Consider the following 24880-nt stretch of genomic DNA (forward strand, 5'->3'; position numbering starts at 1 on the left):
ACTGAAACATTTCCTGGTTCCTAAACACGTCATTTAACGAACACGGCCACTAGATAGGGAAACTCACTACAAAAGATACATGGAAATATTTTTATATTGTATATTAAAAATCTGTTGTTTATGTTGATAAACCATCTCATAATTGATGGACAATTATGCCCGTGAAAAGACATCAGTAACCCGGCGCCAAGAAAAGAAAAAAAAAGATGAAAACAAAGCCACGTCACTTTCAGGTAGGCTACATTCATAATCAAAGAAGTATTAAGATAATATATATATATATATATATATATATATATATTGTGGTTATAAACACAGACCTAAGCCAACAACAGCCTTTAAAATGACTAAAAATGCATTATATGAAAACAATGAGGCAACCCTGCTGGAAAAAAACAATATAGACCATCACAGAAAATTCTAACACCATCACAAATGAATCACAAATAAATCCCAAATGCCATTACAAACCATCAACTTTTAACCATTAAAACCATAAAAAAATGGGTTTCTGTAGTGTGTTTTGGGACATATTCCATTAGGATGTATTGGTTTTAAGAAGCCACCAATAGAAGGTGACCAATTACCAATAGAGACCAACAGGGTCCATTACAGTTTCCATTAAAACCAGTAAAACCATTACTAATTTTGGGATGGTGTCTATTGTTTTTTTTTTCAACATTACATGTTATTACAAATGCCTGCAAAGGGAGCCAAAGGCCTGGTCATTGCTGCTGTTACACTTACAGTATGATCAAGTCCTTGTTTAATAGGCTATTGAACAAACATTTAATTCAAATATCCACTTAATCTTTAATTTCTGGCCACCTTTTTGCTATAGATGACACAGCCTCTATAATTTCTTCAACAAAAAACATGTGGACATCACAACCCTTACAAAAATTAACCATGGTTTTCGTAGTAAAACTCTATTCTTTATCTATTCTCTATTTAATGCTCTATTTCCTTTTGCGTAATTTCTGAATGCTTGAGACCATAAATCAATCAGACAACTGTATTACTGCCATAGGTAACTGTCTAGAGCTACAATTGTAATTTGTAACTAATACAATTTAATTACTATTTATTTATTTACTTTTATGTTTTATTAAAGTTCTATTTTGATCCCTATGGATAAAAGTAATATTATAAATCATCTTTAATTTAAGTTTTAATTCCATTGAGTAAAAATGATGTGCACTCCCTCTGTTTTAATAATGAAAATCAGAGGTCATTTGGTTATCAGTCATTCTTGAGACATGGGATAAAACATGTCCAGCAATTGTAACTGCTATTAGGTTTAAAAATAAAAAAATATTTTCAATTGGAAATGTTATGGGGATTAATAATAGAATGTATTTAGCACAATTATCCCCTTCAATTTAATTTTATCATTATTATGTGAAATCTATGACACTTATTGTCTTGTCACTACATCTAAAAGTGTGTCCACAGAGAAGGGTTCAATCATTCATATGCTTATATAAATGTTAGTTTTTTTAATGGTGAAAAAGACATTGTTTTATGAAAAGCAACACTTAATAATATATCAAATCAAAGCAAGGTTCTTTTTTCAGTGACACGTGCATGTTTCATAAGATTTCAAAGTTGTGTCCCCACTTTTTGTCAACACCGTCAGACATTCATTTAAATGTAATAAAATCAGGGAATATCAGGGACAGCTGTCACTCTAAAGGACCCCGTTGCCACAGTCCTCCTCTGAAGAGTCGGCCTACGTTAGTGTCAGACAGGCTCTGGTCAGTTTTATAGTTTTAGAATATTTTAAATCCTAATGTTAATATTTCCTGATCCACAACCATGTCAACACCATCTTCCAATTTCTGAGGAAATTATTTAAAATATTTATATCATTTTATTCTCCTGAAGCAGGTTCTGTTAACATCTAGCATCAACAGCTACTACATGAACTCTATTTCTTTTGTGAAAGAAATGCCAAATTTGTCAATACCGTCAGATGTCACCACCATAAGATTTTGTGTTCCAATAATATATCACAATACTTAAATGTGACTCTTGTATAAAAGCTTTATAAACAATAACATACTGTTTGTTGTGTTTGTTTTAATACAGTAATTGATTGATTCAATGTATTTGATAGTTAAAAAGGCTACAAAATCAGGTTTTCGTCACCACCGTCAGATGTGTCACCTCCATCAGTTGAATATTTTGATAATATTTAATTATGATATTTTATATTTGTTGTGGAATTGTTGGTCACGTGAAAGTGTAATCTGTCTGCTAACATGAGAATGTGTTTTGAAATGTTAAAAACATCTTGAATGCTGTTAAAAATAAAGCTGAAATTATATTACACAGTCCAAGGTAAAAAGCACATTTTGTTAAAAAAAGAGAAAAGTTGGGAGGTTGAATCAAATTCTTCATGATGTTCAAAATGAGTCTGACAGTAAGATTCCAGACACACCTGTCAGGACTTGATGGCATTGTTTTTGTCCCCAGTGCAGACGTCACACTCCACATCTCCAGATCCAGAGTAACACTGAGCCGGACGAACAACTTGTAGTTTTATCTTCTTGAGTTTCTCCATCACTTCAGCCAGCATGGTGTTTTTACCTAAAACCGGTCTTGGAATGAAGGTCTGTCTGCACTGAGGACAGCTGTAGACTCCCTTCTGATCCCAGCAGCCTGTAATACAGCTCATACAGTAACTGTGTCCACAGGTGAGGGCCACTGGATCCTTTAGTAGATCCAGACAGATTGAACAGCTGGACTCATCCTGAGCCAAAGAAATACTAGTTCCTGCCATTGTACTACGTGCACTCACACATAGAGAGACATCCAACAGCTTGAGTTTAGCTTCGATTTTTCTAAACTGATACATTTCCTTGTTCTGGCACGTGTGCTAATCATATAATAAACACTAGATGGCAGTTTAATACAGAAAGTCACCACATCAGTTTATGATAGATAGATAAATTATTTTTTGTCCATACAATGGAAGCCAACGGGCAACGGTTTGGTTACAACACCTTCAAAATGTCTCGAGTTGAGGGTGACTAAATGACGCCCAAATTTCCATTTTTAGCTAAACTATACCTTGAAGTTACACAAGAACAAATAAAATAACCTAACAAGTGTGGGTTCTCAATTACTTTACAGTCGTGGTCAGAATTATTGGCACCCTTGGTCAGTGTTGGGGAAAGTTACTTTTAAAAGTAATGCATTACAATATTGCGTTACTCCCTAAAAAAGTAACTAATTACATTATTTAGCTACTTTTTATGGAAAGTAATGTGTTACGTTACTTTTGCATTACTTTTTAAATATGAGCAGGGCTTGATTGTTTTTAATACAAGAAGTTCTAATCATAGCAAATGTAAAAGCCCTTTCACACCAAAAAGTGTAATGAATAAACCTCAGGCTGAAGGAAAAGTAAATTCACGTCTGTAAAGTAGAACTCAGGATAAGAAGGTTTAACACTCTTCAGCAATGAAGGTTTAACACTCTTCAAACAATGAAGTACAATTGTTAGTTTATCTAAAGTCATTTTTGCTTATTAGTATGGTTGAATTGGACAATCAAAGGTCAGCAGCAAAAACATCGGTTAATAAAATGGGATTAGATACATTTGTGTTGTTTAACATTTATTTATTGCAGGTTTGCGTCATATTCTGAGTTTGCATTTCACTGTTTTAATTCATTTTGATGAATACTAAATCTGTTTTTTGCGAGTGGGATGAATTAAAGAGCATTCACATTTAGTCTAGAACTACAGTAACAGCACTGTCAGTCAATAAATGGGAAAAAAAGGAACTGGCATGGGAAGTTCATTTAAAAAAATAAATAAATATCTAAAGTAACTTTTTCGGCTAGCTGCATTAAAATATCTTCAAACTCAAAACATTTTATTGTCAAACCTTTTGTTGATGTCATAGGTGTTACGGGGCTGACGAGACGTGAGACATGCGGATCCATGTGCAAAGCTTTATTTTGAAACATGGTCAGAAAACAGGCAGGGTCAGAGATCGGCAAACAGGTATGGCAAGGGCAAGACAGAGCAATCCGTGGAACAAGCGTGGGTCGATGATCGGCGAACAGTATCCAAAGGGGCAAGGCAGAGAGATAATCCAGAGACGAGAGCAATAATCCAAACAGGGAGCGAACAGAGTCCAAACGGCAGAGGCAAAGGGTAAATCCAGGAAACAAGAGCAGGGTCAAACACGGCAGGAAAACAAGGCAAGACTAAGGCTAAGACAGTGGCTCTGTAAAGTGCTATCGCTAGGTGAGTGATAAATGCAACAATACAGGAACACAACAGAAACACGGAATGGCACGGTAAAGCAGCTAGCGCTAAGTGAGCACTAAACGCAGATCAATACTCGGCCCTGATGCTGAGGAAGTCCATAGTTTAAATAGTGTGTGTGATTGTGAAATGAGCATCAGGTGCGTGTGATGAGTGAATGGTGACAGCTGTGATCTGTGCAATGCATAGTGGGAAATGGAGTCCAGTGTGCTGTGTAGTGTGAGAGTCAATGTGGTGAACGGGTGACCTCTGGTGGTGGTAAAACAGGAGAGCATGGACCAGATTCGTGACAATAGGATGCAGAACGATTTTAGACGACGATCAGTATATAATTTAGTTTTAGTTTTTTGAAAAAGTAACAACTGTCTTGTAAATTAAAAAGTAATTCATTACTTTACTAGTTACTTGAAAAAAGTAATATTATTACGTAACTCGCGTTACTTGTGTATTTGTTATACTTGTGCGCGTTACACTTCCCTTGGTAAAAATGATCAAAGAAGGCTCTGAAAATAAACCTGCATTATTAATCTTTTTGATCTTTTATTTTTTTAAAAATCACAAAATCCTAACCTTTTATTGAACTAAAACAATTGAAAATGGGGGAAAATCTCATTATGGAATAAATGTTTTTCTCAAATACACATTGGACGCAATTATTGGTACCCCTAGAAATTCTTATGAGTAAAATATCTCTGAAGTATATTCCCATTCATATTAACAATTTTGAGCACTCCAGGGTGATTATGAACATGAAATTATCCAGCCATGGCTTCCTGTTTCACAGAAATATAAATAGGAGGGAAAACAAAGTCCAAATTCCCTTAATCATCCATCACAATGAGAAAAACCAAAGAATATATTTATTTTGTGCAGCAAAAGAGAATTGAGCTTCACAAATTAGTGAAGTGGCTTTAAGAAAAGAGCTAGAGCAGTGAAAATTCCCATTTCCACCATCAGGGCAATAATTAAACATTTCCAATCAACATAAAATGTTATGAATCTACCTGGAAGAGGACATGTGTCTATATCGTCCTAATGCACGGTGAGGAGGAGAATTTGAGTGGCCAAAAACTCAAGGACCACAGCTGGAGAATTGTAGAGAAAGGTTGAGTTTCGGGGTAAGAAAGCCTTAAAAAGAATTGTCAAACAGCACCTACATCACCACATGTTGTTTGGGAGGATTTCAAGAAAAATTCTCCTAGCTCATCCAAAAACAAACTCCAGCATATTCAGTTATCAGACACGACTGGAACTTCAAATGGGACTGGCTTCTATGGTCAGATGAAACTAAAAAATTAGCTTTTTAGCAGCAAACACTCAAGATGGGTTTGGTGAACACAGGGGTAAAAAGTACCTCATGTATACAATGAAATATACGGCTGTATTTTTGATGTTGTGGGCCTATATTTCTGCTGGAGGTCCTGGACATCTTGTTTAGACACATAGCATCATGGATTCTATCAAATACCAACAGATAAAAAATCAATAAGTGACTGACTCTGTTAGAAATCTTATAATGGGCCATGTTTGGATCTTCTAACTGGACAATAATCCAAACACAAACCTCAAAAACAACACAAAAATGGGTCAATGGGGACTAAACAAAGCTTCTGGCCATGCCGGTCCTCTGACCTGAACCCTATAAAAAATGAGAGAGGTGAACTGAAGAGAAGAAGCACCGTCATGGAGCTGTAAATCTGAAGGATCTGAAGTGATTCTGGATGAAGGAATGGTCTCTGATCTCTTGTCAGGTGTTCTCTAACCTCATCAGGTATTATAGGAGAACATTTAGAGCTGTTAAACTGGCAAATGGAGGTTTCAAAAAGTATTGAATAAAAGGGTGCCGTTAATTGTGGACAATATTAGAGAAAAACATTTATTTCATAATGATATTTCCTCCCATTTTAAATTCTTATTCTCCAATGAAAGGTTAGATTTTTATGTGATTTTTTTTTTATATAAAAGATCAAAAGGATTCACAATGCAAATTAATTTTCACAGCCTTCTTTGATCATATTTACCAAGAGTGCCAATCATTCTGACCACGACTGTATATTATATGAGCCAGGTTTGTACGTTGTTGTTTTATTTTTTCACTTTTTTTATTATTAGGCCTATTTGATAAGCTGTTAAGGCATTTTTTACATGTACGTTTATCAACCTTAAATTCTAAACCTCCCGTTTCACTTTGGTGTTACAAATAGTGAATCAACACAAATAATCTCATGTTTAACAGCGCGCCCTCAGCAGGGGAACAGCAGGAGGAGCGCGTGAGGTTACGGGTCTCTTGGATGTTTAGCCTTTCAAACCACGCGGGAGGCGGAGTCATCAGACCGCGAGCCGACTCAGCAGAGTCACTGCAAATTTGGCAGGAGACGAAACCCTCGCTGTTTACAGAGCCGCGTGTCACACCGGCATACAAAGTGCCGCGTCTTTATATCCCGTCACGGTGCCCTCGCGAGTCTCGGTGTCACTGCGCTCGGGGAAGATTAAACTTTTTCCTGCTCTCGTGACTGTCAGCGGGACGTAGGATAGTTTCCAACATCTGTATGGTTTGAAACAAAGACGGGTGTCTGCGAGAGAGAAACAAACTGGCTTCAGTGGTCTAGAGATCAGTGAGATGCAGTGAAGTGCTGCATGACACGTTTCACTCCGTTGTGTTACACTTATGGTTGAGTTTGTTGACTCCTATGAAGACCTCAGAGACTCATAATTATAAGGACAATGGATAACTTTTTCACCGAGGTAAGTTGCATATGAAAACACTATTTTAATATTGATATAACAAGGATGTTTTGCTGTTTCTGTTCCAGAAAACAAAATATATGCTAGATATAATACCAAATCACCTGCATATATATATATATATAATATTTCTCTGTATTGCTATATTTATGCGCATGAGTTGCTTAATGTCAATGTATTTTTGTTAATGTTCAGGACTGTAAGCGCACGCTGAGGTGTGTGTGTGTTTGTGTGTGTGTGTGTCGTGTGTCTGGCCCGGTTCTGAACGGTTTGGGTCGTTCCCAGCGGAGTTCACAGGCATTTCCTTGCCTTTCTTCTCGTTTCCTCCTCTACATCCTGTAGCTATTATTAGTAGTGTACACTTGCTGAATTAATAAGCAGTGTTTCATTAGTGTCAACAAATAAAAAAGTATGGCATTTATTAGAGAATAATAATAATTACATTATAATATATAATAATAATCAGTTTTGGGTGTAATACATTACTTATTACTTACTATGCAAATTAATTACTGCAATTTAATAACTTTTCCCTTGAAAAGTAAAGTAAGGGATCACTTTAAAATTTTCTGTAATTTAATTACAGTTATTTCTTATGCTGTAAAGAACAATTCTAAATAAAACAGTATTGCATTTAACATCAAAATGTTAAAATTTTTGTTTTTAATGTAAACTTTTTACTTTAAATACTTTGGTCAGTTTACAAATAATTTGTGCAATTTTATATTATTTATTGTATAAGAAAAAAGAGAAGAGATTCATGTCTATTCTTGCATTGTTCAGTTGGTTGATGGTTATATGGAATTTAAAAAGTAATTAATAATAAATAATGCAGTGTTTTTTTAGAGAGAGAAATAATTAGTACTGTAATCTAATCACACTGTTGACGATCTAATTAGTCGCTAGTATAGTTGCTTTTTTAGAGTAACTTACCCAACACTGATAATATATATTTTTAAGTGTTATGATAGTGGTGTAAATTACATGATGAAATAAATAGACATTGAGATTTTGAATGTTTAAGTATATGTTTTAAATTCATTTTAAAATTACATTTGAAGCTTTTAAATTGTCATTTTTTTAAATAATATTTATATTTTTACAGTTAGTAAAAATTTTATTAGCTGTGACATTCAATAAAACAATAGTATTATTTTTGTTATATTAAATATGTACATTAACATTTTTAAAAGGAAATTAATTATATGAAAATAAAATAAAGCAAATCCATGAGAGTGTTGCCAAAAGGTGATTTTGTGTAATGCTTGTCAGAATTGATGTTGATGGAAATGAGAATAGTATTATTCATCCCTTGTGAAATGAGTGCGAGATGATGATCAACACGAGCCGCTCCCTTGAGCCAGCGCCACATGAGTCACAAGTGAAGGTTTCTAATGTTGGCTTGACGTGGATCATTAGTCCTCAGGATTGCGCTTTTCACCTGAAGGTGTGCCCTAACGAAATAAATCATCTTAATAAAACGTACTCACCTGTACCACCTCAGAAACAGAATTTATATTAGAGTTTCAGATAGTTAGAGAGGGAAGCTCAAAAAGCAGTGCTCTAACTGCACCAGCTTTACACAATAGTGTCAGATATCTGTCGGCTGCTGCGTATCTAGCCTGCGAATCGGTTCTGGACAAAAAGAGCAGTCTTTAAAAAGAGAGAGCTGTGTGTGCGGAAACAGATTCGGCCGAAACATGCGTGTGGAATGTGGGGAAGAGCTGAGCTCGTGAATGCCTGCTCACACACGACTCTTCTACATGACTGACCCTAGCAAGGGAGAGACAGTGTGATTCCTGTCTCACACACTGCTTTTCTGCATGTCTAACCTCACAGAGAGAGAGTCCACATACAAATCTAACATTTTCTCCAGCGTTTTATGTTTTTGGCTTAACATGAACGCACATGCACACATTTGTGTTTGCAGTTATGGTCACAGGCCTGCATGTCCGTTTTGTTTTAGGTGTGTTTGTGTGTGAATGTGTTTGCACAGCAGAGTCACTGAGGCTATTGCCTCCCTGCAGTCGCTATAGGCGGAGCTTATTCAAAGGTAAAGCTCTTTATTTTCCTGTGAACTGGCCAATCAGAGTCGCAGGTACTGTTTGACAGTTGTGTTTTAGTGCAGAGGAGTGTCATTCTGGAAAAACAAACAATCCAAGTTATTTTTTCCTGAAACAAAAGTCCTATAGAGGATCAGAGATGTTTTGGGTGCAATCGTGAGGTCTCATGCACTAAGAATTTGAATATAACCCTGTCATCTTTTTTTCCTGGTAAATTGTTTTTAAAATTTAAGCAGACACAGAGGTTTTGCTTTGCTGACATCAAACTAGACACCATAATAAAACACACAAAGGTGTGGAGCTTATTTAGCACCTGGAGTACAACAGCCATGAGACTATACACATATTTACATAGGAAGTACCACAGACGTCTGCTGTTTTAAAGAATATATGAGATATTGTTATATGTATTTTTTAATTAAATGTATTGATCTTTTTATTCTTTGAGGATGCTCACTGACATCCCCAAAGGGAGGTTTTGTCACATTTAAGTAACTTTTAGGGACAATTTTGTCCTCAAAGTGTGGAAAAGTAAACCTCACACACATTTGGTCATGTACCCCCTCTGGTTTCTTCATCTGCTTGGTGTCAGGTAATCCTTCTTGTTACACACACACACACACACACACACACATTAAATCTTGTGAGTAGCTTAATGATTACACAGTGCAGAGATTCAAAGCGGCCTTTAACAAGAAACTCAGAACAGGGAAACCCCTTGCTGATAAAGAGAAATACTGAAAGAGAAATCCGTTAGTGGACTTGGGATTGGTTCGTTTGTTCTTAAACTGTTTGTGTGTTCCATGTTTATGTTAGAAACTAGGGCTGTGCAATTAATCAAATTCGATTATCATGTGCATCTAGTTAGTAAAACCGGTTTCTTGATTAGTAGTTAATCGCCATCACCTGCTTTCAAATGGAGCGGGAATTACTACACAGAACCGTAATTTAGGCAATTTTGTGTTCATAATCGAAGGCAATTCGTCTGCGATTATGAACACGATATTGCCTATCTTGTTGGTGAACTACGGCTCTGTGTAGTAATTCCCGCTCCATTTGAAAGCAGGTAATGGTGATTTACTGCCAATCACTGAACCGGCTTTACTGACGAGATGCGCATGATAATCAAATTCGATTTAATTGCACAGCCCTATTAGAAACAGTTCACCAAAAAATGAAAATAATTTACTCTGGTTTCCAACCTCTATTACTGTCTTTGTTCCTTGAAACACAAAAGGTACTTTTTCAAATTAGGTCCTGAATGAATGGGGACCAAACTTTCAAGATTCAAAAAGAAAGCAAAAGTGCCAATTAAATTGCTCAATGTGACTCGTGTGATATTACAAGTCTTCCGAAGTCATACAATAGCTTTTTGATGAGAAATAGACAAAAATGAAATAGTTTTTTTTACTGATAATCTTCTCCAGTGAGCTTTTTTGACTTTTGACTGTATCAAGTCAGTGAGTTGAACTCGATAATCGAGGTTTAAAATATAATGAACATCTTCTCAACAAGACAAATGGACTATCACACATTTTGAATCTTGAAAACTTCAGTTCCCCATTTATTGTAACTGTGTTGAAAGCATTGACCAGGTCACTCTTCAGAATGTCCCCTTTTGTGGTCCATCGAAGAAATAGTCATGCAAGTTAGAATGAAGAGGAGTACATGATGAAAGAATTTTCTTTTTAGGCAAACTATTCATTTAATCTTGAGTCATGTCAATTAACACGCAAAATCTGAATGGTTAATTAGTCTGTTTGTTCCCGAATGACTAAAGCATTACAATTACCAAACTAAGAGGAAGAAAACAAAAGGACTTCCTTTTATGATTCATAACAATTGCAAACATGAGACTTCTAAACTGGGACCAGGTGCAAAGTACATCCACATACACACACGTACATGCACGAAAATGGTCTTTGTCTTTGTTCTGTGTGAGTTTATACAGCTCTCTCTCCCTCGTTCACTCTAGACATGAAGTATAAACACACATTTTTCACTGTAGGACAGAGAGAGAGAAAATGAGAGTGCTTTGGAAAAGTAGGTCAGGAGGCAATGGAGTGTATATGTGAGTGTGTTTGAAGGGGGTTGCTTGGTGAAATAAATTTGGGTATAAGTTTAGGAGACTGGACTGAGTCTGAACACCAAGCCCAGCATGTGAGAGAGCTGTAGTTTGGGTCTTTGGGTTCGAAGTATGCAGGAATGCCCTTCATCACTGGCCTGCCTTCCTGTTGACCCAAACGATATCTGATCCCTCACTTCCTGCAGCCAAATGAGAGAAAGAAAGGGGGACAGAGAAAGAGCAACGGAGGAGTGTGTGTGTGTGTGTGTGGTAAGGGCTAAACATGCTCGGTAAGCAGCATTGAGATTACAGAGTAACACTGGTCTGTTTCATCCTTTACTCTGCCCAGCCTGACCGCCCTCCAAAACTCTGATATTATTTTAAGAGTTTAGATACACAATACAAGGACACACTCAGATATGCATGCATACAGTGCACTTTTTAACTTCAAAGTGAGGTTTTTCTTTCATCTGAACATGAAACAAAATTAGAAAGAGTCAGTGATGTTTGATTTGGGAGCTTTTGTGCATCAGTTTTGTGAATGTGATGTTTTAGTTGGATTCTTGCTACCTGTTTAAATCTGTGATTCCCTTGAGCCATCTGTTTTAGCACTGGAAGTGAATATAGGCCAGAAAACCTGGCAGATACGTACAGTACCGTTCAAAACGTTTGGGGTCAGAATATTTATTTATTTATTTATTTTGGAGGAAAGTCATACTTTTTTACAGCAAGAATGCATTAAATTATCAAAAGTGACCATAAAGACTTTCTACTCATCAAAGAATCTTGCAAAAAAAATCTCAGTTTGCACAAATAAATTAAGCAGCAAAACTGTTTTCAACATTGATCATAATAAATCTTTCTTGAGAAGCAAATCGGCATATTAGAAGGATTTCTGAAGCATCTTGTGACACAGAAGTGTGATTGCTTCTGAAAATTCAGCTTTGCGAAATTTATTTAATTTTTTAAAATATATTAAAATATAAAACATTTATTTTAAATTGTAATATTTCACAGTATTACAGTTTTTACTTTTTTGATTAAAATAAATGCAGCCTTACGTAAAAACGTAAAAAAATCTTTCTGATACCAAGCTTTTGAATATGTACATATTTTTTCTCTTACACTTTCTTTTCTTTTCTCTCTTAGCAAGCTACAGTCTGTTATTTTGTGTTGTCAAATAATAAAATGAGTATTGAAATATTTTAAGGATTTTTTTTTTAGGTCTGTTGTTCTAACTTTGCAAAAACTGCTTTGGCCAATTTCCAGTTGGACTGAAGCATTTACATGAAATTGTTTTGTTGAAATTAAACTTTTAACTGCTTGTAAACACATTAAGGTTTTTGTGTCATTTCAAAAGGTACAGTTGGAAATCAGTGTGAACATCTAAGCAATAGTTTTGACTAGAGAAAGATATTAAAAGTATTTTTAAACTAATGTGTGAGCATGTGTGTGTTGCGGTCATAAACTTGTAGAGCGGTTGTAATCTTATAATGTTTGCAGATAAACATGAGACACGGTCAAAGCTGCTTAACTCGAAATATGCTTCTGTCAAGGAAACACACACACACACACACACGTTCAATGCCTCAACCACCAGATGGATTCCTGGATGTCCCCAAAGTGAGGTTTTGTGAGATTTAGCAAACTTCTAGAGGGGCATTTTCATCCTTCAAGTAAATCCACACATACTAAAAAAACAATGAACAATTCAAAAGTTTCTTAACATTAATTTATTAATGTTATTTAGAGAGATGAAACACACACATTAACACACTCGAGTTTTGGGAAACGGTATCACAGTGCATCCTGGTTTACTGCAGAGATGGTGAATTGGATTAGAAGCCCAGAATTCCTGAGATAAACTTGGTTTAGGGAGGAAAACAGCTTCCTGTTTGTGTGGGTTAGAGATGCGCTAACTTGATGGGGCTGACTCTGAGTTTTGAGGGTTTTAAATTCCTTACAATTTTGAGTCAATTCAGTACAGAGATGATTTCTTTTTAGTCAGTAAACACTGACTGTTAATACGCAAAACACTTCATGCAAAATTATCTGTATTGCAACTGCAAGCAGTGTCATGCTGCTTACCAGAAACAATCAGTCATCTTTAGTTAGAAACCATGAAGATGTGCATGTGACAGTAATCAGAGAGAAAATTACTCGAATTGTCCATTTCCTCTACAGATTTTTGTCGTTGTCTTCCCAAAGCAAAGTTTTTCTGTAGTTACTGTGGCCTTTTAGGTCAAAGTAAACTGTGGATTTTTATTATTTTTATTAGAATAATCTTTACACTTGGGCTGCAGTTAACTACTAATTTAACTGCTTAATCTGTTGATTAATTTTATCAGTTAAAAAAGTCAGATTTTATTTCCAGTGTTGCATTGAAATAATTCCACATCTTGCCAAGCGCTGTGTCAAATAATATGTGAATTGAAGGCGATAAAAAAGAAGAAGAAAAAAAATAAGATAGTCCCAAACTCATGCTATTAGTCAGTGTTGCTCAAACAAACAGTATTGTTTTGACACCCTTTCCAGTGAAATCAATCTAAGAATGGTTTAGCTACTTGTAGTTGTTTCTGCATATTATGCTGGGTTAGGAGAAAGTGTTCATCTGTGTGTGTCCAGCTGCACAGCTGTTCTGTTGCAGTTAAGTCTGATCATTCAGCAGTTCAGTGTTTGTGTGTGTGTGTGTGTGTGTGTGTGTGTGTTTCCATTCTTTTAAGCTATAAAGGACTATTGAGTTTATGCCACTGCACTCAAGTGGTTGAGAGAGAGGATGACAGGTTATCAATGAATTGAATTGAATACTGTTCTTAAGAGTGATTTACAAGGCTTTCAGTGAGTTTTCAAATTCCACAATCTGTGGTCTACTGTGGTCGAACATAATCACTTTGTTGTGTTCATGTTGTATTTGATTTATAGTCTCGGTCTGATGTTTTCCATGTGGAAAAATTAGTGGCAAATTCTACATTTAGTACATTTGAACTAGAATACTACAATACCCATAATGCAGTGTGGCATTGGACTGAATACAATGCTGCAGTGTTTGATGCAGTGCTGATAGTATATGTGTGTGTGTGCATGTAAGTGGGGAATGGGGTTAAAGTTCAACTGTGTCTGCTTCAGTGGGGCCTCACAGCCAGTCATGCCTGTTCAGATCACCATGTGTTTCTTCCATCAGCATGTACACTTATAGTGTGTGTGTGTGTGGCATCTGAGAGAGAGGGAGGAATTTGCTCTAATGAGGTACAGTTATTGGTAATTATACCTTTTTTTACATAATGAGGAGAGCGTTCTAGAAAAAGATATTGCTCAAAGGTTGATCTTTCATTTTTAGTAGACTTAAAGAAGTTCTTACCATCATTTAAGTTTGAACTTTGTCTTACTTTGGAGAAATAGACAGTTGTTCTAAATTGTGAGACAGAGTAAAGCTGCAAAATTCATGTATAGCTCAGATCAATTGGTCTTGGAAGAATTGCTAAGAAATATGAGTTTATATTGAAATCTCTGAAATTTGAATGCAAACTTTGGTACCTAAGCAAACAAGAGCACCGTTTGAGACTTTAATAAGATAAGATGTATTCTGAAACTCTAGGAGACACATGTGAGAATGCAATCTAGAATTACAAATACCAAAATGTCAAGAGCTAGAATTACAAATACCACATAGTTTTAGCACAACAGTTGTTTGTCTTTTATTGTTGCTGCTAATTGCTAGTGATTTTTCTGGACAACAGGATGTTCTCAAACACGGTTTCTAATTTCATTTCGAAATCCATAATTACATCTAACGTGTTGTTTTGCAAACAGTTGTTTTTGTTTCTGCTATTGTTATATGTTGCTAACCAGCATTTGTTTTTGTTGACAGGGTTGTCGTGTGTGGCTCTGGGTGGAGGATCATTATGTCCCCAGTACCGTGGACTCATGCTCTGGTGGAGTGGTGGTCTTTAACACCGACTATGGACAGGTAAGTGGGGGTGGCGGTGTATACATTACACAGGAACAGTGGCTTAACATCTGCTCTGTGCACCTCAGATCAAAACACACTGCTGAACAGGTGTCGTGCTCTCATTTTACACAAACACACACTTCTCTGTGTACCCGCCTGTTTGGAAGAGACCAGCAGGCTGCTTGTCGTCATAGAGCCAGGCACCAGGTACACAGAGATGGCCAGAAACTCAGTTAAGCCTGTTTCTCAACTGATCACTGTGTGTATGTGTTTTAATGTGTATTTCTTGAGTCTGTTTCTCATCTTCGAGCATGTATATTCAAACACATGCAACTTGCTCATGTCTCTGGTTTCTGTTTCTGATTTACAGTACAGTACCTGTTGAAAAGAGTCTAATGCTGCCTTCACGTGCTATGGGAAATTTAATATTTCCCACTTATGAAGTCATGATTACAAGCTTGTCGTATTCAAGTGCTTTAATGTCAGAAAGAATAAAATGTAGCATCCCATTGGTTGACAATCATATAAACATTCACTGCGCTATACATGCAGTTTGCTGACAATTCTGGAATTTCAGTCAAATACATGCTTATTGCACTGCTTATAAAACATACAATATCCTTCGAATGATCGTTCATATCTAGCCTATAAATGCACTACTTTAACGACAAGACAAAGGGATGTAGTTGTTGTAAGAACAGCACTGACAGCAGCAATGGGTGTCCCCTCCACCATGACCCGCCCAAATCAGAAACTCTGGTATCAAAATTATTTCAGAATTTCCCAGTAGTAAATACGACTAGAGAGGCCGTTCACGTCCAATTTCCGATTAGGAAACTCGTATTTACGATAATAATCGTATTTAGGCAGCATAAAACCAGCAAACAGACCAGCCCGAGCAGGCTAGGTGACCAGCTGAGACCAATAAACCATTTTAGGCTGGTTTAAGTTGTTTTTTGTTTTTTTTTAAGCAGGGAATTTGAAAAAGAGAAGGTATGATATGAGAGTCTTGAAACTAGTACAGCTATGTATTAAATTGGTTGCCTGGGATAACAGAAAATGATAGTTTTAGAGGTCGTACAAAAAATTCTGCCTAACAACTTTGCATTAATGTGCGTTAATATAGAATTCATTTGATGTGCCATCATGGATGTATGCAATGCATGCATCGACTATTTTACAATGCCTTTAAATGTGGGTCATCCAATCAGATTTTAGAGTGGTAACACATCCTTTTTAAATTGTTTTACTTTCTTTATATATTGTTCTCTTTTTTGTTATCTTGTGATCATTACACAAATGAAAACAAATACTGAGAACAAAAGATGAACACACTGTTAATATGTTTTGTAAATGTGTGTTTTGTTCAGGTGTACACTTACAAACAGAATGCTGTGAGCAGGCAGAGGGTTTACCCAATTCACAGCAGCAGTATCAATGGGGTCGAAGACATGGCAACCCTACAGGACCTACACGACGGGGCCATTCTACACAACCTGCAGCTCCGCTACACACAGAAGAGCATATATGTGAGCAAACACACAGCAAAATCACCCACACACACACTCAGTATAGCATTGTTTGTTATTCATTAAGCGTGCAGTTTTACAAATGAGTGTGTGAATGTTTCAGCTATGGTGAAAGACGCAGTTGTCAAGGTTGCAGTGTTGTTGTGCAGGTGGCTGGATGGCTTTCTGTTCTTTAATGTGTCAAAGTAAAATATATTTTCTTAATTGCATGTCTCTCCCTTTTGCTCTTTCTTTATACTGCCTCTTTGAGCCTTTCCTCACAACAGTGCACTGTGTTCTTCTTTGGGGCTGGTTCAACTGTGTTAGGTGTGTGTGTGTATGTGTATGTGTGTGTGTGTGTGTGTGTGTGTGTGTGTGTGTGAATGTGTATGTGTGTGCACTGTTGGGATGTGATCTGTGCCAAAATCAGTTAGTCCAGTTCCAGATTTCCAGACTGACTCTAAGGAACAGAGTTAACATGCTACTGCTGACTCTCAGAACAACATCACCACTCGGAAGTCTTTATTTCCAAGCATCTGCATCTAGTCCAATTAATGCATAGTGATTGTTTGTGTATGCATTTAGGATTTAAAATCTGTCTGGTTAACATCTGTTTACACTGCTCTGTTGTTGTATTTAAAGGGATAGCTCACCAAAATATTTTTCATCATTTTCTCGCTCTCTCATCATTTCAGACCCATTTGACTTTCTCTCTTCTGTGGATCAAAAATGAATAAATATCCTGAATACTGAATATCCTGATCGCTCTTTTCAATATAATGAAAGTGAATAAGGTCTGGGGCAGTCATGCTTCAAAAAGGACGCAGAACTAGATCAATGATTCATTGGAAACATCTGATTCAAAAGAATGATTTGTTCACAAATCGAACATGGCTGGTTTTCTCATGAATGTGCCAAGAAGAGCTAGAGCGGATGTCAGGACTTTCAGTGAAAAATGACTTTCAGACTGTTCCCCACACAGCGGTATCGTATGACTTCATACAACTTTATAGCACACGAGATTTATAATACTTTTATGGTTCTTATTTGTCATTGTTGCACTTGACAGACCAAGCCCTCATTTACTTTCATTATTTTCAAAATAGTGGCAATGCCAGGATTTTCCAAAGTGTATCTTTTATGTTCCACAGAAGAAGAAAAAAAAACATTTGGGTTTAAAACAACATTAGGATGAGTAAATAATGCGAGAATTTTCATTTTGTAGTGAACTGTTCCTTGATATTTCAAACATTTTCAATGCACTGATTTTACAGTATGAAGTTATGACACACACACTGTAGGTTAAAGGGATAGTTGAGGAAATCATGGGGAAATTTTCATTTTTGGGTGAACTATCCCTTTAATATATCTTGTTAATATTTTTCAAACATGTTGAAAATAAGGTACAGTCATTAACTTGTATTTTTCATTTTTCACACAACTTACTACTACTAATAATGATAATAATAAATAATAAAAACCCTTGCATCTCCATGTACAGATAAAGTATTAGCCTCTTTTGCTCAGTCATTGAGTATTATAAAGTAATACAGCAGTCATCCCAGGAGGCAACTCGCCTCTCTCTCTCTCACACACACACACACACACACACACCCCCACACACACACTTTCTCTCTCTCTGTCTGTCTGTCTGTCTGTCTGTCACGTAATCACATGCCATGTGACTGGATCGGTTTGAGTGTGAGATAACCAGTCACCTATGAGAGTGGGTGTGGTCTGCTTGTATGCGATGGTTATCACAATAACGTCAGAGTTACTCACTTATCATGAGAAAATACACACCTCCTGTTTCGACATGACTGAAACCTTTTCCCACACATTATGTATTGAGAAAAGGGCAAAAACGACTAAATGATGCTTTAATTTGAATCTCTAATGCAAAAAAGGTGTGTTTTAGGGATAGGACTAGCTTAAAAATCAGACATATATTTTATTATTCATATTATAAAATACGCTGTCATGTTTGTATTTATATTATGTGGTATGTGATTTTTTTTTTAGAAAAACTTTATCAGGTGAACATCATAAACAAACCCCAAGTTTCACGTTTAAATTTGTCCAACATTTTGACAGCTTGTTGTGTGTGGTTTTATTGGCTTATTTTTTGATGCCAAAACCAGATAAAAACCAAAATTACACATGAACACATTTTTCTTCATTGTCTGGTATTTTTGATGAACAAAGTTTTTTGTGTACATGTAAATCTTTAGAAACTTTGTTTTGGTGTTACAAATGACACACTTCATCTTTAAAATGTTCTTATTGAAAATCACAGAAAACCACGATTGTAAATCCACATTTGCGAATCTAATGAATTCATTGGCTAATTAGAGCAGCCGCCACAGATCTGCTAAACTGATTGGCTAATTGGTGACATATGGGAGCAGTCAGAACGAATTAGGGTGTTATTTGTGTGTGGTTAGTTTTTGGTGGTCTGTGTAATGTCTGCCTGTTTCTTCTTCAACTTAAATGTATATTAAAAACTAATGTATAAAATCACAGAGTTTATTTACTTAATACCAAGGCTGAGGTGATTAGATTCAGTACAAATAAACAGTAATCCACAATGCCATTAAAAACAAGTTGTTATGAATATAAAAGCATCTGGTTGAGTGAGTGTGTGTGTGTGGGTCGTCTTGTGGAATGTGTGTGTCTAGCTGAGATCCGATTCCACAGCATTTAAAACACAAAGACGTTTCTCTCTCTCCCTCTCTGATTATAAACAGCTGTGGACTTTTTTTTTTTGCCTTGCATTTGGACAGAAAATACTAGGCCAGCTTCCCACATCAAACACACACATACACACACAAGGGGGCTGGTGATCCAGAAAATGTCTTTTGCATGTGAGGTTTACCTTTTTTTCATAGTATTGGTCTCTCTATTTCGTTTGTAGCCTCTCTCTTTCGCTGTAGTGTGTAGCAGGAAATAGTTCTGCTTCAGTTGGGCCGGATCATGTTTCAACTCTCACTCAGTTTAACATTGAGAGGGTGTGTGTGTGTAATGTGTCTGAGTTTATTATGCATCGCTGTCACTCTCAGCTGTCTCTCTAGACAGCAATTTCATGTCTGCTTCTGTCTGTGCATGTGGAACAGCATATAAAATGTGCTTTCTAAAAAGTGCATCTTTTAACTTACTGTGACTGTAGTCTGCTTTATGAATTCTTAACTATGAAGATATTAGTAGCACCACTGGACCAAACCCAACAACAACAGAGCGATACAGATGACGTTCACCCCCAATTAAACCCCTCAGAGTGCTGCTACACAGATTTGCAGACACACCCAGGGGAGGTTATGGGAAGGACATGGCTCCTGTAGACCTTCATTGCATTTCTGAAGTAGCACTTATGGAGATTAAACCCTTGCAGGGGCATCTTGGAGGTTTTACTAGGGCAGTGTGTCACACTTTGATTGGCTGAATCCAATACTAACCTATTCTTACTATTTCTGCCATATCTTTATATGGCTGAAATAGCATGAGTAGTGTGCTTTCCTAAATTAAGCATTGTCTAAGCCTCGTTCAGGAAGTCCATAGCTATCTGTTTGATAAGGCGCACCATAATGAATACTGTTTCCGGGTCCAAAGTCTCTACTCTGTTTCTTTATAGCTATGAGCACTATTTATTGATAGCACACATTTAAGCTAAAAGTTTAAAAACTCACAGTCATCCGGACACCAAATCGCCAAATCATGGCAAAATCATGATTTATCATGGAATATTGTGGAATATTCGTGCCGCTTGAACTGAGGCAATACAGTGATCTGTCACAACACATTAAAGAGCCACAAAATGGTATTTATTGTTTGAATAAAAAAATTACAAAATTGGAAGCTGAGACATTATTTCTTACCAGAAGTAACCTGCTCTGTCTTGTCTGTTGTTATGTAGTTAGTTTCCTCTTTGCTCCGCGATGTGTTTTTCTCTGGGTGAGAACATAATGTATAGTGTGAGAGCTGCATGGCTTGATGGACATAGCAACAGTAACTAAGGAGGGTGGGTTTTGTGAAGGGTCAATTGTGTGGCAAGTTATAAAAAGTTTTAAAAACCATGATTTGCACAGATAAATCATTTATAATAATCACTGCAATATAAATTCAGATTTAATGGTGACTTTAAAAGTGCAAAGTATGGCACTTTCTGAATTCAACTACTTAAACAATAATTTATCTTGTACTTTTACATTCTTCTTTTTTTTTACAGTATAGCCGGTATAGAATGTGCACTATTTGTGGTTAGCAGCATAAGAGTATTCCATTCCAAGCACATTCAGTCACCTAGATGTTGAGACAACAGTGCACCTCAGTTTTAAAATGGGAAGGTATTTTTTTATTGTTTATTTTTTTTACAAGAATGACTTCATTTTTCCTGTACTAGAATAGAGAAGGGAATCCCGCAAGCCCATTCAGAGCAAACTGATAACACCTGTGACTCAATAATAAGGCTTTCCCCTTCTGAGGACCACATACTGGCAGTTTAGTGTCTGCTTTAAAACTTCTTACAGTACTGTACCACTGTTTCCATCTGTCTCTTGCTGAATTACAGTGCGACGTTAATATAAAACTATAAAACCTACTGTGTAAATTCATCTCGATGATTTGACTGAACAAACCTCATAAACAAGACATGCAAAGTTCATTTAAACTATCATCCTTTATGGATTCTGTGGGAAAATTTAGATTTTGACAGACATTGCATTCAAACGAGACATTAGCACGAAACATCTAGTGATAAACTTTAATCAATCTTTAATGTTTCCTTCTTCTGCAAAACACAAAAGAAGATCATTTGAATGTTTCAACTGTTTGTGTCCATATAATGTACAGTAGTCAGTATAGGGTCCAAAACGACACTGGATCCTATTGATTTTTATTGTATGGACAAAAAAAAACAGACATCTTTTGTGTTCTAGAGAATAAAATTTTGAAACGACATGAGGGTGGGCAAATAATGACAGAATTTAATTTTTTTTGATGAATTCATTATTTTAAGCACCTTTAGAATTAGCTAAATATATTTTGTATGCACATTTACCAATACATGCATGCAGCATGTAGTTTACATCTGGTTTTATGTCATAAATTCAAATTTCATCTTCAGTTATACATTTACGGGCATGCATACAATATGGTAAGAAAGATGCAGGAGTGTGTCACAAGTCCTAAACTCACCTGAACATTTGACTGTTTAGATGCCAATTTGCTCTTATTTGGCATTCAAATCAAAACACCTCAACAACCAATCCAATCTATTTGCATCAGTGGTTTAAAAAAGATTGGTCAGTAGAGCCAAAACACACACATGCACACATGCTCAGACACGCAGAGGGTGTTTATAAAATGTGCTTATTCGCTTAATGAGTTTCTGTTTTCCTCTTCTGTCTCTCTCTGCAGACATACATCGGCTCTATTTTAGCAGCAGTAAACCCTTATCAGAGTCTGTCAGATCTGTATGATGCCACAGCCATAGAACGATACAGTCGACATCACCTGGGCGAAATTCCTCCTCACATCTATGCCATTGCTAATGAGTGCTACAGATCGCTGTGGAAGCGCTCCAGCAACCAGTGTGTGCTCATCAGGTACGTTTCTGTATTGCGTTGCACGTAATTGTGCATTTAACTAGCCAGTGGTTTCTTCAGGCCTCATTTTGAAAGTGCTTTCTGCAGGTCTCATCTTCTTTTAATTTTCAGATAGTCTGACTATAAAAGTCTTCTGCCTTGACCTTAACCCTCACCTCTGACCTCTCGCTAAGGTGTGAGGTCAAACTCATGGTTGCCTGACAGCACTCATTACACAAGCATGCAGAGGTTAAAGTTGTCAGACTGCTGTGTTTGTTCTCCGCACAGCAGATCTCTCATCGGATTTAGTGAGAGCCGACATAGAGAATACAAATTGGCAGAATACCTGACCACTGCGGCCAAGCCTAGACTAAGAAAAGCCCTGAGCATGTACAGACTCAGCAAACATGTGGACATTGATAGGGCTACCAAAAGAAGACAGGCTTTTCTCTTACTGTGCAGAAATCGAGGTAGAAACTGAAGTGTACTTCTTAAAATCGTGCTATAACTACACACATACAGGAACACTTTCTTCTGCCATTTTTGCAAACCACAACAGAGAATTTCAATGGAAATCTAATACCTACAACTCCCAGATCTGCAGGATGAAACCACAGCGTGCACAAACAAGCCTTGCCTCATGAAAAGGGCAAGCGGTAGGACACAGACACAGCGCTGAAAATAACTTTGCACACAGATGAAATACTTAATAATATAATTGTTTTAATATTACCTTTACTTTTCAATAATATGGTATGTGTCCTATGACAAGGCACAAAACTCTTTTTCTGTTGTTAAAGCTATTAGATATATTACATAAACTAATATAAATATAAAATTATTCTAGCATTAAAAAGTATCTCGTTTTACGTACTTTAAATGTCTATATTGGCCGTAAAATGTTTATTTTGGCCAGTCCAACTGCATAGTTTTTGCCCTTGTATAATGATTTTAATAATTAAATTTACTATTTGTTTAATGCCTTTAGTGCAAATTAAATCACACAAATCACAGTTTTAAACTGTATTTAAACGTGTCTCAATTTTTGACAAACCTCATAAAATGCATAGAAATTAAACTGCTCATAATTGACAGTAGTTTTACCAAAACTGAAAGTGTCTTAAATGCACTACTGTTCAAAAGTTTGGGATTAGTAAGATTTGTAATATATATTTTTAAAAAGTCTCTTATGCTCAGCATGGCTGCATTTATTTGATCAAAATACAGTTAAAATTGTAATATTGTGAATTATTATTGCACTTTAAAAGAACTGTTTTCTAATATATTTTAAAATGTAATTTATTTATTACTGTGATGCAAATCTTAATTTTCAGCATCATTACTCCAGTCTTTAGTGCTATATGATCCTTCATAAACTGTTCTAATATGCTGATTTAGTGCTCAAGAAACAGTCCTTATTATTATCAGTGTTAGGAGGTGGTGTGCTTAATATTTTTGTGGAAATGATGATATATTTATCATGATTCTCTGGTGAAAAAAACAAAACAAAACAGTTTTAATGTCACTTTTTATCAGTTGAATGTGTCCTTGTTGAATAAAAGTAATTTTACTGACCCCAAACGTTTGAATAGTAGTGTGCATGTAGTGTGCCAGTAAAGCTTCTTGTGTCTTGAAAGACTACTTGAATAAGAGCCAGAATGTAACTGCCCTCTGCTGGAAACATCATCTCATTACAACTCTTTCAGCTAATATTCATCTGTGTGTGTGTGTGTGTGTGTGTGTGTGTGTGTGTGTATCAGTGGGGAGAGTGGAGCAGGTAAAACTGAGAGCACAAAGATGATTCTGCGCTTTCTGTCTGCTATGAGTCAGCAAAGTGTGGCGCTCTCAACTGCAAAGAGAGCATCATCTCATGTTGAGGAGGCAATTCTGGAGAGCAGGTTTGTACATATATTAAATTACACAAAACACACTATATACACAGTGTGCTCACTCATATGCATGAATTTACCTGTCTCTCTGTCTCTCTAGTCCAATAATGGAGGCATTTGGAAATTCTAAAACAGTTCATAATAACAACTCTAGTCGCTTTGGGAAATTCATCCAGCTTCATTTCAGTCAGCATGGAAACATTCAAGGGGGAAGAATCACAGACTGTATCCTCTGTTTGTGCATTGTTTGGACGTGTCAGCTGTTAGCTCTCTGTATCTCTAGTATCTCTGGAGCTTTATTTCATTACCTGTACTGTGATAGTGTCTCTTTCTGCATTTGCCTTGACTTTATATTTCCAACACACAGACCTTTTAGAAAAGGTGAGTTTCTTATATTAATGAAACTTTTGCATGTATGATTCTGTGTGTGTGTGTGTGTGTGTGTGTGTGTGTGATTTATGTGGGTCACTAATCATGTCATTGTTGGACTCTTATTGTCTGCGTTCCCCTCAGAATCGTGTTGTGCGTCAAAATCCCGGGGAACGAAATTATCACATATTCTACGCTCTGCTGGCTGGAACCAGCGCAGAACAGAGGGGTGAGTCTGGCCAGTCTATATTGTCCACAGATTTCTGTCTGAAGCCTCTTTTTAACCCTTGTATTTAGACTGAAGATTCGTTGTCCTTCAAAAGTGCCTTATATAATTATTACATCCTTAAGAGGGCACTACGGATGATCTTTAATCTGCAAAAACAGATGATACAAATGAATGTAACACCAGTGATGTTTTAGTATCACTG

At 36.4% G+C, this 24880-nt stretch overlaps 1 protein-coding gene across 1 annotated transcript in view; it reads left to right on the forward strand.

The window, feature by feature from the left end:
- The first annotated feature begins 6638 nt into the window (after positions 1-6638).
- Positions 6639-24880, forward strand: part of LOC306881167 (unconventional myosin-X-like) — a 40243-nt gene continuing 22001 nt past the window's right edge. The window contains exons 1-8 of the mRNA XM_079435097.1: positions 6639-7027; positions 15024-15122; positions 16475-16633; positions 22025-22212; positions 23952-24089; positions 24181-24305; positions 24448-24461; positions 24594-24678. Coding sequence (XP_079291223.1) covers positions 7007-7027; positions 15024-15122; positions 16475-16633; positions 22025-22212; positions 23952-24089; positions 24181-24305; positions 24448-24461; positions 24594-24678 — 829 coding nt within the window. The 5' untranslated portion in view covers positions 6639-7006. The remainder of the gene's footprint in view (positions 7028-15023; positions 15123-16474; positions 16634-22024; positions 22213-23951; positions 24090-24180; positions 24306-24447; positions 24462-24593; positions 24679-24880) is intronic.

The sequence above is a fragment of the Barbus barbus genome (genome assembly GCF_936440315.1).
Source record: "Barbus barbus genome assembly, chromosome: 15".
In the NCBI taxonomy this organism is placed as follows: Eukaryota; Metazoa; Chordata; class Actinopteri; order Cypriniformes; family Cyprinidae; genus Barbus; species Barbus barbus.